Raw genomic sequence first — 15,732 nt, 5'->3', positions numbered from 1 at the left:
GCAAGCTTTATGCTCTGACTTTAGCAGGGACTTGTTTACCAAATTGTACAATACAAGAACATTTCAAAACTACAGGAAGAAGTCAGGCAATAAATGTGTGGAACAAGCTGCGTAGCTTATTATACAACAAAGGAATTGGCAAACCTGGATTTTTCAAGCAACGTCATGAAAAGATCTTGCTGAGGTAGAAAACACTTCATACAGTGAACTTTCCTGCCAGATGTGTTGAAGTGCTGGCAGGGAACAGAAACTACATGTACATGACTACAAGCATCATGTACAGTTCACCATTCTCTAGTGAATGATGTGAGATGTGGGGTTTGACTGGTTTGGCACAGACACTGCAAATCTCTTACTCTGCAGAGAGGCAGGAGCGAGCACAATTGTTGCTGCCTGCCATGGTGAACATGCACCCAGGAGCTTATGCAAGTCTCTGAAATATATAGCTTGTCCATTATCAAAAAGAAAAATGCTTACCTTGCTGGAAAGAACTGGTGTCCACACAGGACAAATTTCAGTGAAACACCAGGAAAATCAGTGATTTTAGACCCTTTTCAAAGGATCATAGAGAAGGTCTCAAGCACATGCACAGACGGGGAATGCTCTTCTCTGCAGTGAGGCTGCATAATGTTTAAATCCCTTAAAATGGTCTGAAGTGGGATTGAGAATGTGATGCCAGAGTTCTCCCTGGGTCTGAATTTCTACATTTGTGCTCTTGTTTGGTGTGCTTTAGTGTAAAAATTTAGATTCCAATAAGCATTATTTGCTCTTATGCCTCTCCCAACACCTGTTTATGAAAGCAGAGATTTTTAAAAAATTGTAATAATGGTTGCAAATGATGTCAGATGCTCTTCTTATTCACCTGAAAGAGGTCAGGGTCAGGAGTAGTAGGACTTGTTTTCTTTGGTTGGTTTTTAGGCTGTGAAAAATAGCTTCCCCACACTGTAAAAATCTGTAAAAGGGAAAAATAAATGTTAGATCTTTTCCCTGTCACCTTATAAAGTGTAATTCAGCTTGACAGTTTCATACATACGCAGAAGAAGTGAGAGAAACAAAGTACTAACAGCACACGGAAGTTAATTGTCTGGAGATTGGAGAGCAGAGCTGATGTCTCGTGATGATGCAAGTTTCTTTGACAAGTTATGTAGTTCCAGGCTTCCTCTGACTTGTGTAACATGAGGCATCAGTCCTGAAGATGGCTGAAAAATGTGGAGATATCTGACCACTGATTGATCCCACCTTGCTGCTACCAGCTTAGCTCTCAGCTCATCAATTCATAAAAATTCTTTCAGTGTTGCTTTTTCCAATGTCTTGACATTTCTATTAGTTTTCTATATTTGTTTAAGTGTTCCAAAGAAACAAACAAATTTAATCAACATACCTAAAGAAAATAAGAAAAAAGTCAACTGGTCTTTTTGCTTTTGTTCTCACCTGTTTTAACACTGGTGAAAATCCAGAGCAACTCTGTTGATTTTAATGAAGTCATTCACGTAAAACAGGAATTGGACATATGAAGCATCATGTTATTACAGATGAGTGGCTTCAGTCATCTTATTCCTGCACAATTTCTTACTATGCAATATTCTTCTGCATGGCTTTCAAGTATTTTGAATGCTGTGTCATCTTAAAAAAAAGAGCCATACTTATTTGAGCATCAGAGATTATGAGGTTCTTGACTATCAGATAAAATTAACTCAAATGAGTCCTGAAAAATCTCTTCTCCAAAATGATGATGGTAAACAAGGCTGTAGAAGAGATCCGTTTGCAAGCACATTGACACAGAGGTATCTTAAAAATACAAGATATATCACAGATCATTTTAGGTAGTCATCTGCTCTCTTCTCCCATTAGTCCTCTATTAATTCCAGCCCAGGGTAACCTCAGGCATCATACCACGGGGGCAATAGCTGTTATGCATTGTGAGCTGGTGTAGACAACTTATACCCACACTCCCAAATGTTAGTTGTTCCATTATTGAGCAGTACCAGGAGACTGTCACCTCCATAGACTGCAACACCCTGCCTGGCTCATCTGCAGCAGGCTCCTTGGTAACTTCATTTTAGAGAGAGTGTAATCATCACTTGAATAAAAATCAGAAGACATCAACATAGGTGTTTCAGGAAGAACCATCCCCCCTTTTGCAAACTTGTAGATGACACTGCTCACTAGGAATGGTAAGCTGTCATCTTTGGGTGGGATGGCAATGGGAAACCATTACCTAATGGGAAACCAGTGCCTAATGCTTTACCTTTCATCAAATATTCTTAAAACAGCCTAATCCTTGGTTGTGTCACTATCATCATGGCAACTGCATCCTTGATGTTTTTGAACTGCTTTTGCCTCCTGTTATGCAAATGCAGGAAGAAAGTTACCATGTGCTCTTTCTATCAACATAAATTACCAATAAAATTTTCACATTTAAGTAGATGAGACACACATCTTCTGTTCACTGTGTAAAGGCTGGATCCACTTAAAACCAACAGGAGCCTTTTCATTCACTTCAGTGAACTTCAGATCACGTTCCAAAGAAGTGACATGGTTATTTTTTCACCCTCAGCTATACATTGGGCTGTTCTTAGCAACCAGATTGAAGTCTGCTTACTCTCACAACAGAAATTGCAAAAGATATGAAAATCTTCTGTTTTTCCAAAGAATTTCTGTTATTTTTTTCTAGAATACATACAAAAGAATCAAACCTTGCTTAGGAAGATTATGAGGAGAAGTTTTACAAGAGAAATTGTGCTTGTATTTTGTAGGCATTGCATTGCATCCCATAGTTCAACTCGCATATGACACAACATACCCCGCGCTGTGACCCATCCATGCTGGGCACCTTCCATCACCAAGACCTGGACAGCATTCAGGTTATCATTGTCAGCAGGCTGTAGAGTATCCTAAATGACAGGGCACAACTGTCCTAGAAAGCCCAGCCCTATGATACACATATATATTACAACTGAAGGCTGTTCATAAGGATTTGCATTACTCTTCACAAAGAGGTACACAGCAAAATACAAGATGCTAAACCCTCTTTTACATCCAATTTAATCAGTTGATTTGGGGAAGGGAGGTTTTATAATGTTTATTTGAGCCTGGAGCAACTATCCTGTTACCACGCCAATAAATGTTGAGTCTAATACCACAACACTTTCCTGTATCAAGGGAATTCTCACGGCGCTCGCGTCTGCAGCAGGCGAGGAAGAGCGACAGCTTTCCCGATTTAGCCAGCCTGCTTGCTGCATGCCAGGTCTGCACGAGCCTTGGGTCCTTCCAGACCAATATGTTAACCAGCCAATTTGACCTTTAGAGTAGAAACATAATTCAAAACCATAAAGAAACAAAAAAATGTGCGCAATCAGCCCCCAAACTGGTGGATTTCAAAACATATATTTTTTTTCATTTCTGCCTTTTTGATCATTTTTATTGTGACTAGGAAAAGATGCAAGATTAGGGTAACAGTAAAGGAGAGGAAAATTTCTAAAAATTACAAGCCAGAAAACTGAACTATTCCCCTTCTCTTCCCACCTGAAGCCTTCTCCATTTCCACCTTAAATTTAAGCAGATGATATATATTTTTATCAAAAATACACTTCAAATAATACTGCTGTGTGTAGTACTACCTTTGGACTATTCTTAGCAGAATAGATTTTAAGCAAAAGATTTCTTCTCAGCAGAAGTTTCCAGGGGAAGTATGTGCATATGAAACATCCACTGGATTTGTGTTATCCTGACACCATAAAAATCATAATTTTGTAACAGACTGACTGCCCAGTCACATTCTTTCAGAGTACACAAGCAGGCTAAAAGACCTTGAGATCGCAGTACATCCTTCTGTTCTCATCCTGGATGCTAAAATTCTCTTGACTTGTGGAAATGTTGCTAGATTTTATTTTGCAAGTCAACAAATATCATAGAACTTCTTCAAAAAACCCAAAAGAAATCCAGAAAAAATGCCTCCTAAAGGTCCTACACACCTGTGAAGCTCCAGAATCACAGTTGAATTTTTCACATCTTAAAAGGTCCTTGGGTATCTAAATTCCTTTTTCTTGGAGGAACTAAATGCAGAAATACTTTTAAGGATGGGGCTTTAAGTGTCTGTGTGAACTGTAACTTCAGTGATACAGCTGGATGGAGCAGAAACACTGCAGGTACAAGTGGGAACAAGCCAGACACACTGTCATTTACCTCCCCAAATTCCCAGCATTTCAATACTTCAAAGACTGTGAGCAATAAAGTGTGTGTCTCATCTAATCCTCAGAAGTGTTCAGAGTTTATCCTTCAGCACTCTGAAGGTTTGACAATTACTACGCAAACAAATGTACATCTCATTTGCAGTGAGGTAACTCCACTAGCAGAATTAGTGCCAACAGAGAAGGACCATGTCCAAGGTATATTTTTAAAAACACTCATCAGACTTCAAAGAACCGTAGCTCCACTGTCCCAAACGTACCTGCACAGACATATTAACACGCACTCGAAAGCACCATAAGTTCACACATTGAAGCAAGATCGTATATAACCCTTCACACCCGTGTTTCACCCAACCTTAGGAGCACTGGTCTTCACGCTTGTTTTTGAAAAATGGACTGCAACAGCAGAGCTGCTCATGAACACATTATCAATTGCTTGAAACTCAGCCTAGCAAAACAAGCAAAACAAACACTCCCTAAAAGATTAATGCAGTATTTGCTGACTGGCAAGCTTGCTTTGGAAGTAGTACAGCACTCCTGACTGCAGACAGCCAGGCTCCATTACTTCATAGAGCTGTCTCCCAGCATGAGACACATCGGATGGCAGGTAGCAATTCTCAGATGATACAAATCCTGCCGAGTGAAGGATGTAGTGGTCTGCGTACGGTTCTCCGAACAGTTCAACTATCCCTGTAGTGGGAGGTAAGCAACACGCAACGTTACTTTGTTCTTTGGCATTTCTGCATCTTCAACATCTTGAACCATGGCTGTAACTGCACAAGGATGAACTGCTAAGCTTCTAAGATGAACATAGACATAAATGCAGCTTCATGTTGCATTTGTAATAGCTCCCTTTATCAGGACATAAATCCAAACATTGTTTACAAATAAGAAAGCCCAGTGAATCTTTTGCATACATATTAGCAAGAGCATGTGAATTCCCAAAGGCAAGAGCGTGCACATGTGTGGGTGTATATATATATAGACATCAAGCATCTCTTAGATGCATGAACAAGTTACTGGGATAATGCTATGGAATTAACAGTAAAACACAACAATTATCTTCTAAGCTTTGCCTCAGACAGTCAATAATCTTGTCCCAGTTGATGCTGCTGGCAATATTCCCATTCAAAAGGGCAGGATTCTCCGTTAACCTCTTGAACAACTGCACGAAGAGGGTGATACATAGGTTAGCATAGAGGCACAGAGCAATCCAATCACTAATATGCCAGATTTTGGCACCTAGTTTTTATTAGTTATGTCAGTTAAGTGTAGGAAGACATGGCATGAATGATAAGCCCTTGAAAACTTAAAAACCCCAGTTTGCGCTCATTCATCCAGACAACTTGAATTCTTAATGGGAAAGATTCACACACCTTCCACAGGGGTGACAGCCCACGGGGTTTTCAGAATTCACAAAAGTTATTTTATCTGTGTGCAAAAGTGGCCATAGCTACTTCCAATGAAGATCCAGCCAGCAGGCAAAAAAAAATGTTAGCAATCTAACCTCTCTCTACTTTTTATAAATAACATCATTTCAATTCAGGCAGGCAGTCACAAATACTTTGTATAGCTAATAATGATCAGGGATTGTGCTAGACCACTATTTCCTTTTTATGTCATTTAGTCATGGCAAGGCACTTCAGACTGTTGATCATAAAAAGTTATGATGAGTTCAGGTACCAGGAAACCCCAACATCCCAATTCATGCTGAGTAGTGCAACACTGGCCCATAAATCAGTATAGCTCACATGTGGCTGGCAAGACCTTACTACTTTTCTAAAGAATCATTAAATATATGTCAAACTGCCAATACCTGCTCTCACCAATTGAAGACGACTGGTTTTCATCTGTGATTTCTAACTGAATGGGGTTGTCATCCATCTCCGGTGATGGGGAGCTTTGGTACTAGGATCACAGACTCACACCCAGGAAATCTTCACTGTTAGTCTTCATACTACATAGTTCTTTTGACCCTGGATGGCAGGCCCTATTACTAGGGCAACGTAGTTTGGTTTGGCTGACTAAAGGAAGCAATTTACATTTAAATTGGCTTTATTTCATATTTAAAGAAGTTACATCTCAACTACTGCTAAAGCATCTTGTGATGGATCACTCTGACCACTCTTATTTAGACAATAATAGCAGTTCTGGATAACCCTCCCTAATAGAAGGAGAAAGAGAGGCAATATATGTCTGAATACAAACCAAAGTATGAAAATATGCTTATGCATCATAGAGATGCATATAGATGTCCTATAGAGAGTCTTTGGATGCGTGTGGGTGTGTACCTTCAGGCACATGTTTAGGGTTTCTGGTGAACCATACTATTATCTGTACAAGGTGAGCAATTCTAAAGAAAAAAAATACAATTTGAAAGAAGTTAATATTTGGAGTTAAATTATTTTATCCTGGAAGAAAAGTATTTATCTTAGGAAATATTGCCTCACGATACTGTATTTTCTACCTGTCACTGTTTCTCTGCCTTTTGCAAGGAAGATATGCATCACGGGAGTCCTTGATGAAGATGGTTTTGATTTGAAAAATTTCAGCCAATATACCATGGGGGATATCCAGAGTGATGTACATGAGATAAGCAAATCCCCCTGCTACAATATTTTAGAGTGCTCTTTGACTGAGATCAGGTTTGAGCACTACCAGTCCCATACATTATTGAAGAAAGAATTAACATTCCCTTAAGAAGCCTAGAAAGGGTGAAAAAGTTCTGATCTTTACTTTCACTATTAGTCTTCCTCGTACAAATTTCTCTAATATCTTCAGATTGTAACCAACCTTAGAAAATGTTGCTCTTAAACAATTCTTATATAAGTTGAACTACTTGGGTGGCTGGCAAAAGACTCTTCTAAGGAGAATTCTGTACTTCTTTCATGACCCCAAAATCACTTTCACATCAATATTGCTCTAAGGATTTACCACTGTTCTGTAAAGAAACCTGCAAGATGCAAAACAAAACTAGATGAATTGCAAACTAAGATAAACCCTCGTTAAATACCTAGGCAATGTTTCTATAACAAATGTTTTGAAATCCAAAAATAAGCTTATCACAACACATACTGGTTGTTTTCAAATCAGTTACCTTTCCTTCTGCTTGTTTTTTCAGATATTCAGGTAAATGCCCCTTCTCCTCTGCCACTATTTGTCATAAAGCAGTAAGCAATGTCTCCAAAGACATGATCCACGCAGGCAGACTGTACGTACCTAGCTTAACTCTGCAGTAAATGAAGGCTGAGATGCTTCTGTCCACTCTGTCAGATGTGCCAAGCAATTCATAGACTTCCAGAGGCATTTGTGCATCGTGAGTAATACTTGACTCCAGCTTCCTGATCTGTACGTGAGGAACAAGTATTTCTATGATAGTCTCCAGTTCAGTAAACCTGAAAGCAGAGGATTTATTACATACAAGATCAAGAAGCCTCTCCTTTGATCATTTATACAGTGGTCTATGAATGAATACATTTAGAGACCAGCTTCAGCACACTCTGAAATATTCATGGACACAGCCAAGAACAATACATTGAACGTTCGTTAGAGACCAGATCCTCTGCTGGGGTACATCACAAGGCAACTTTGTTGACTTCCGTGGGAAAACAACAGTTTACACAAGCTAAGAATTTAACCTTTTTGCACATGGAAATCTTCTTTGTAAACAGTAGTTTAATACACATCTGTGAGCCAGATAACAAACACTTCAGATAAATCACTGGAAGGTTTAGAGAACTCTACACGCTCACAGGCTTTCAGTTGAAGAGCAGAGGCCAGAAGTCAGCGCTGATTACATCTCAGTAGCAACTAACCATTATAAATATCAAAGTCACACACATTTGGGTGGTTTCTTTAAGGTCTCTGTTGTATTTCTGAAGATCTCTCTTAAGACCTCTGCATATTTTATTCTGCAGTACTGGAATGGATACTTACACCCCATGCTTGAGTAGGGCTGGATATACCCACTGAGGCTTGAAACGTCAAATAGGACTGCCAGAACATTTCTTTCTCCTGTAAATCAAATGGACAGCTACATGATGCCGCTTCCCCACAGCAAGGTTTCCCCATGATCCTTTCCCTCATTCAGCCATGGCTTGTCCCAGAACTAGGACAGCACCTGCAAGTCATTGGCACTTCGAAAGGAATCATTCATACAGCCTAAGCACTTGTGGTTTTAAGTTGTATGAAAGTCCCAGTCAACTGGAGCTACCCAAGCACATCGATATTTATCGGGGAGTTTTCTTTGACTGTTGGCTAAGGTGTAGTTCTGGAGCGCTCTTCTCGTAACAGCTACCACAATTAACAGCTGAGATTTTTCAGAACAACATAAAAAACGAGGCAGTGGACAACTTCCAACAGAGGCGAGTCTTTGAAACCCCTAGGTGACAACAAAGGCAAGGACAATAATTACCTCCAACTCAGTATTAAAACACAAAAGGAGGAACACCCTTAAAAAAAAATTTTTCATTGATCCACCATAACTTACTGGGCTTAAAATATAAGTCACATTGTCACAACTGAGATCCCACCTCTAAGTTTTCAGCCTCACACTGTCTTCTTCCAAAAATGGTCAGCCATTATCAGTGTACTTAACTTTGCCAGCCAAGAAGAGGCAATCAAACTTTTAAGATCAATGGTACTAACAAGCTGGTAAAGAAAAAACTATCATTATTCTACCAGCCAAATCCTACAGTGTTGACTCAGGAGGCACCTGAAATTTTGCTTACATAAGTACTGTAGGCTTGAGGTCATGCTAAAACAATCTCAACAACATTTTAAGTTTTAACATAATAACTTTAATGTTATAACTTTATACAATCATTTACACAGTAATAATTTAAGATAGGAAATAAAGAGGAATAAATTGCCTTTGTACAAGTTATTCTATTAAGGACTGGAATATTAATGTTATTGGGTACATGAAACCCTGTGCAACCATGGAAACCATTGCATAGGATCCATTCAGCCTCCAAATCTGAGATGTGGCCTATGGTTGCTATGAGAGGATATAGCACACACCCCTCAGCAGTTCCTATTAGAAAGTGATATTTAGGTTCTATTGTGTATTTGTCTACACTTCATCTCAGCATAAAGCTATTTGTGGAACCGAGGTTAAGGAGAGGTTTTTGAAATCTGAAAGCATACCTTTCAGATTAATCTAAGAAATCAGATGCTGTTTCACAACAGTTTAGGGTTTATTTGTGACAATTTAACTGATGTCTTCCCTTGTTCTGACAAGATAAAAAAAGGGTATCATGAATTTGACTTGGAGAAGTTAGGGATTAATTTATATTCCAGAAGCATATAAGTATCCTTTTCAAGCTCATTCTCAGCCCAGACTAGTGCAGACAGCCTACAGGAATTGGTGATAAAGAAACACTCCCCCTAGATTCTGGGTTTTAAAAAATTTTCTGCAACCCAGTAAACTCAAAACTGAAACTATCATTTAATCTATATTCTTCTCTAATTGCAAAAACAATTACATTAGGAACAATTACGTAGCAAATAAAAACATCTCGACATAGCATAATAAAGCCTGAAAATCAAACAGAAGTTTTCTGAAAGGTTTATGAACTCTCACAAATCAGGGAATATCATCTGCTAGCAGGGTGGGTTGGGAAAAAACATTCCCCATGAAAAACATGGAACTTACCTAAACCGACACTTGCACTTCTGTTTAAAATGGCTTATTAAGTCAAAGCAGGCGATGATCTCTCCACTGGCTCCTCTCAAGTCTGCTGGAGCTGAACCCTCCAGACAACAGGTCTCCCCACAAGATTTCCCATGCCCAAGGCAACTTGACAGGGCAGAGGACCACCTCATCCCTCTTGGCATCAGAACGATCCTGTAGTTGAAGCATTCATTTTCCAACTTTTTGTGTCACTGGCTCATTTAAAACCACTCCTACCTTGCAGGAACCACTCTCTTTGGGAACATCAAACCATAGTTTGGTCTCAGTAACATACACCATCTGTCCCCTCTCCGTGCTGATGCCTCTATTCCCCAAGACAAGTTCTTCTGCTTCTACATATTCAAGATGCACCAGAAATACCAGAATATCCAACTTGAGAAAACCAAGCAGAACTTAGATCTTTCAAGTCCAGGTGCCTCCTTTAATGTGGTTAAAGCGTTCGGTGGATGACAGGCTAATGTTTCAGTGTTCATTTCTGGGAATTAACAGCCAAGAGCAGCCTTTCTGCTTAAGAAAGGCTTGAAATTGCTTCCAGCTTTACCGCTATCAGAAGGAGTTTTGATTCATATTTTATTTTAAAGTCTATAAAAAAAGTGACCCAGTTTCTTCCAAGCTGTTGTGAGTGCATCTTGCTCCATGTCACTCAGTGGCCCGGTGGCCACGGTTGAGCAGCTTGCAGGTGTTGCAGGGTGTTAGATCCGTGTAGGTCAGTAGTTCATCTGACAAGTGTTCAACAGATGGAGATTGCTCCCCTGGCATGCAGACAGGCTAAGGTCACTCTGTGTGGAGAGGAACAAGCTACAGAGAAACAATACCACAAAATCAGAAGAGTCACAAGCTGTTTACCTGGAGATGTTCAAAATCATACATACAGCACCAAAAATGCTTATTCAGTTGTGGCAGTAACCAAAAATCACAGAACCTTGTAAGTTATTAACTTACATAGTAGATGGCAGAGCATCCTTCTTCCCTCACTTTTGTTTAGTAGACCATTATTTTGGAAGGCCCAAGAAACATGCTCCAAGGACAGTTTCCTGCTCCATGCGAGATTCACACGTCCTGCACAAGAGGCCAAAGTGGTCCAAATCTCCTTTGCACCAGAAAGGACTTTATGTCAAGCCTGATTCCCTGAGAGTGGTGCCACGTCCACAGAGGATGTCTCACCTCCTTAGGAAAGTGTTCTCTAAAATTCCTCAGTGCCTCCTTTTCCACATATGACTTTTCCAAGTGTGATTGTGATGCCCGCATCCTACTCCTGCATCATGCTTTGTTCTTATCAAGCGAAGCTAATGGTGCTTAAATGCTTTCATAAAAGTACATTTGGAAAAGCCTGCATGAGAAGAGCCAAGAAAATGCTCAGCTCCTGATTTACAAATGGTAGCAAACCCCTCAACATGGGCACTTGCCTTTAATTTACAAAATAAACATTCGTAGGAAAAGCAGAAGTTGTGAATGCGCAGAATGTGGCAAGGAGATGGTCAAAGTTGGTACTCTGGTTCAAACATTAGGACAATCATGAACCACTGGAGAAACCATGGGCCCTATTTTGGGCATACCTCCTTTGTCATCCCAAAGAATTAAAGATTAAAGAGCTGCCAGGAACGATGAGTCCAGCCGACCACTATCAGTTTATCAGATCTTTCAGCTTTGGGATAAGGTGCACCATATGCTTCACTTTAATCCAAACACAGAAACAGACGGGTATCTCGTGGATGGTAAGGACCACCAAGGATCACTCTGCTCATGAGGACCAGCACTATTTAAGAGACAGTTCGGCTGAAGCTTCTGTTTGCAGCACCAGATATAGCCTTAAGGTTTCAGAGTGTGAATTACTGTGGTGACATGCAGAAGCAGAGAGAAATGTCAGTGACCTGCAAGCTACTGTTTGTAAGGATGTTAACCCATTCATATCTACATCGATGAGCACTTCTCAGGGCTAAAATCATACTATACAGGTCACTAGGCACCCTACTTTAAGTCTTTGAAATTTTGGCCCATTGAGACATACAAAGAAAAATATGTTCAAGCTGTAAAAATCAGGAATATGAAATTTAAACCAAGGGCTATTTTCAATATTCACATATTTTTACTAATAGAGCCTTTCTCCTACTTTGTACCCAAATCATATCTCACAGAACACTGAGTAGCATTTAGCTATGTTGCAGCTACACATATTTTCACCAAAATGACACCAACAAACAAAAAAAAGTAGAGAAACTCCCATGTTTAGAGGTAGAACAAGTCTTAGCACGTCTGTATTAGTGCTTAAACAATATGGGGACCTTTCTTGGCTTTCTGATTTACTCACTAAAAATCAGCAGACTTCCTCATAGCAGTAAGTAAATCTCCATTCTGGATGTCAAGATCTCCACTCTACTGAAGTCAAAGTAACTATGAGATACAAATTGCAAGAGGATTTCATCTCCTTCCAGCATTAGTTTTTTGGGTCAAGTTGGGATTTTGTCATGCATTTATATTTTATGGTCTAGGTTCCAACACTCTTGGAAATCCCATATGTTCCAAACTTCAAATCAATATATAGGTATTGCAGTTGCTATATCTGACTTCATTTCAGATAACCCAAACTCTTATGTCTGTTATGTCCTGTACATATCCTTAGGCCCTCAGAGCTACGTAGGTAATATGGAATATTAGCCACAGTAACTTAGAATTTAGGCCAACACAATCGTTGCCTATAGAGCATTTTATAAACGTAATATACTTACATGTGATAGATTGATGTAATATATAAAACACATTAGCTCTTTAATAAACGCTGAAAGCTAGCAATATCAATATAGATTTATTATTTCCCCCATCCTTTGTTTTACCAGTGATAATGAAAAAAGTCTGCTTGATTTAGATCATTTAACTGACTTTTTTGTTCATTTTGCAGTTGATGTATATTTTAGTGGTTTGGGTTTTTTTCTTACTTTTAGCAAAATTGTATAGGTGCAGACACACACACAAATCACAAAGTTGCCTGACTGCTTATTGCATCTTTTTAGGAACATGTTGGTATATCTCTATTCTGGAGAACATTTCACAGTTCAGTGATGGAAAATAGTTTGCACTTCATTTGTGCATGTACTAATTTTAGATTAAACAGGACCACATAAATCCTCCTGAAAAATGATGCAATTAAGCCAGACCTATTTGTAAAAAGGACAACATGTGGCTGTAATTATAATAGCTAAGCATTTGGTAACACATTGACTTATTAGCACACTAAGAGGAGTTTGTGCAACGTGCTGAGTAAGTCTTTACAGGAATAAATCTTAATATTCCCTCCAAAGCCATTAAAACCAATTCTCTGTTGCATTTCTGATCAACTTCCATGGTGATCTGCTTTTTCAAAATGGTCACTTTTGTTGTAAGCATAGCACTAAGCATGATCTGTGCCTACTCCTATGGTGTGAAGTAGCTGTAGTTACTCAGTTGGCTTTCTTTCAGAGCAAAACTGTTGTCCAAGAATGACTGAATGACTGGCATATGCACCGGAGCTCTCAAGTATATATGTTTCAAGTGACCAATAATCTGTAAAGATTTACAGTGCTCACACTTCACAATGCCATTGCAGTTTATATGAGTATTTAGATTCCTCAGCACATTTCTAAACCCTTGGCAGCCCCACAAGAGCTATCATGGCCTTCACCAAAACAACCTGCGATAACGACTGACTACCACCATGCATGCATTCCTGTGTACATATCCCTGACCACAAAGACTATGTCCACAGTAATCCTATGATGCCAATTAAGAAAATAAGCTATGTTTAAGATAATTTTTTGCTGTTTATAGTCAAACTAAATTTGATATCTATACCTTAGCTGTAGAAATCCACACTGTTGTGTAAGCATCTCAGCTTCATGCTGCCCATAGGTCATACTTTTCCTTGTGGTTACTGATAAATGGGAAGGATTTTGCACTCTTGAGACATACGGGTCAGGGCAAGCAGGACAGACAGAAGTGTCCTAGGAAGGTGAAGTGGGGCAACCATCTCAGATGTTCCCTGGGGTATGGACCAGCAATGACGAAGGCTCTAATCTTCACATTCAGCAAAAGCCAATGCAAACTCAGCTCCACAAAGTGTGGACTGAAGGCAAATTTGGGCTCAGATAGACTCAGGTCCATATTCAGAGTGCAATACATATGTATCAAATTCCCTGTACAGGGCTTTTCAGACAGTACGCCTTCTACCATCTCCTTCACATTCAAATGTTCATGTGCAGTAGGTATGAAAGGAGATGCGAGAGCCTCAGAACCAAATGCCATCAGGTAGACCAGTGATGGTAAGGCCATGGAATGCCTTTTATTAATGGATGGTTGCCACATACAAGAAGGATTTCATTTATTGTTAATCTTTTGCTCTCAAATTTTTCTTAAGGATGCTGTGGATGATCATCTGGGAGAGTGATACAACACTGCCAACCACCTGTAGAGCATTTAAAGGTAAAAACAAAACTAAATGTCATTTTTTTCTTTTTGCCTTTCAATCCCTAGTCCTTCTGATTCGCTGCTTTATTCTCCAACATAACAGGAAAAGTTTATTTTCATAGTTGCATGCCTTCCACTGAACTTGATCAGAAAATCCCTCTCATCTCCAAAAGGCTCATTTCCTTCAGAATTAAGACACTGAGTCAGTTGTTTCTTCAGTTCCAGTGACCTTTCTTCCCCTACTAGCTGGGAGGCTTGTTTTTTTTTCACAGGAGAACATGTAATATAAACATAATCAGCCCTTTCACATCATATAGCTCTTCATTTCAGCAGGAGCTTCCTTACTTTGAGTTTTTTTTTTTCCTGATACACTCCCACTAAAGAAAGATTAATCCATAAGAAGAAAAAAAATATGAAAGGACCTTAAATGCTAACAGACATTCAAACATCACTAAAAGTGCACCTGTGTCTTGTCATTTTAAAATTAATATAAGGCAAGGTATGTGATCCCTTTTGCTAATTAACACAGCCCTCCCTGATTCCCCTTTCCCCTCACACTAATTAGCACAGAAAAATTCTCATGCAGACAAACAGACAAAATAGCCACAGGACTCCCTTGTTGAGCAAAGCACTTGCAGGAGGAGAAGGGGCAAAGCTCTGCGCTGGTAATTTTAAACACCTGATTGCCTGAAGCATGCAGGTGTGGGAGAAATGTTGCCGAAGTGATGCAAGCCTTTAAAAATGCCATCGCAGTTTGCCTGAAAATTCAAAATCCTCATTAGTCCTATGAATAATTTATCAGCCACCCCACAAGGCGGGGAAAGGCCACTTTTGTTGTCTACTTGACTAGCAATGAGGTCAGTTACCACCAAAAGGGGGAGGGAGGAGCAAAAAGTTTCTGAAAAATGAAAGTTTGCTCTCAAAGTATGGTCATTTCTTGCCAGAACTTTTACAGAGATATCATAAAGAGACCAGTCACAGAGACACAGGGTATTCCTTCCAAGGGAGGAAAAGGACTGCTCAAAGCAGTTAATGCACTTTAAAGAATTGTGCTGACTTTAATCCACCACTTATTTGGTTTAAATAGCAGGTATGGTGTACACAGAATTAAAAAAAAAAAAAAATCCAATATTAGTAGTTAAACATCCTCTAAAATGGATTTTAAATTAACTTGAGGAAGTTTGAAAGTACTGTAAGGAATAAATGTTGCTTTTAATCTTTCAAAGCACAAACTGTAGCATTACTGTTATCTTCTCCTGCCAAGTGTAAGAAGCATACCAGTCTTTAGGCACCCAGCAGTGTTTCTTGGAAGGGCAATGAAAGAGTGAATGGCAAAAGCCTGCCAAAAGGAAAATCAAAGCCATACCTGCAAGCTGCAATACAGTTCTAGGAATCCCTTCAGACTTTTCT

At 39.4% G+C, this 15,732-nt stretch overlaps 1 protein-coding gene across 1 annotated transcript in view; it reads right to left on the bottom strand.

Annotated features, from left to right (window-relative positions):
* Positions 1-6,074, bottom strand: part of LOC141926794 (cytochrome P450 2J2-like) — a 131,884-nt gene extending 125,810 nt beyond the window's left edge. Inside the window, 3 exon segments of the mRNA XM_074833192.1 lie at positions 4,546-4,638; positions 4,914-4,989; positions 6,007-6,074. Coding sequence (XP_074689293.1) covers positions 4,546-4,638; positions 4,914-4,989; positions 6,007-6,074 — 237 coding nt within the window.
* Positions 6,075-15,732: the final 9,658 nt, after the last annotated feature.

This window comes from Strix aluco, chromosome 8 (genome assembly GCF_031877795.1).
Source record: "Strix aluco isolate bStrAlu1 chromosome 8, bStrAlu1.hap1, whole genome shotgun sequence".
In the NCBI taxonomy this organism is placed as follows: Eukaryota; Metazoa; Chordata; class Aves; order Strigiformes; family Strigidae; genus Strix; species Strix aluco.
Note: the sequence above shows the minus strand (reverse complement) of the source record. Positions and strands in the feature narration are given on the sequence as shown.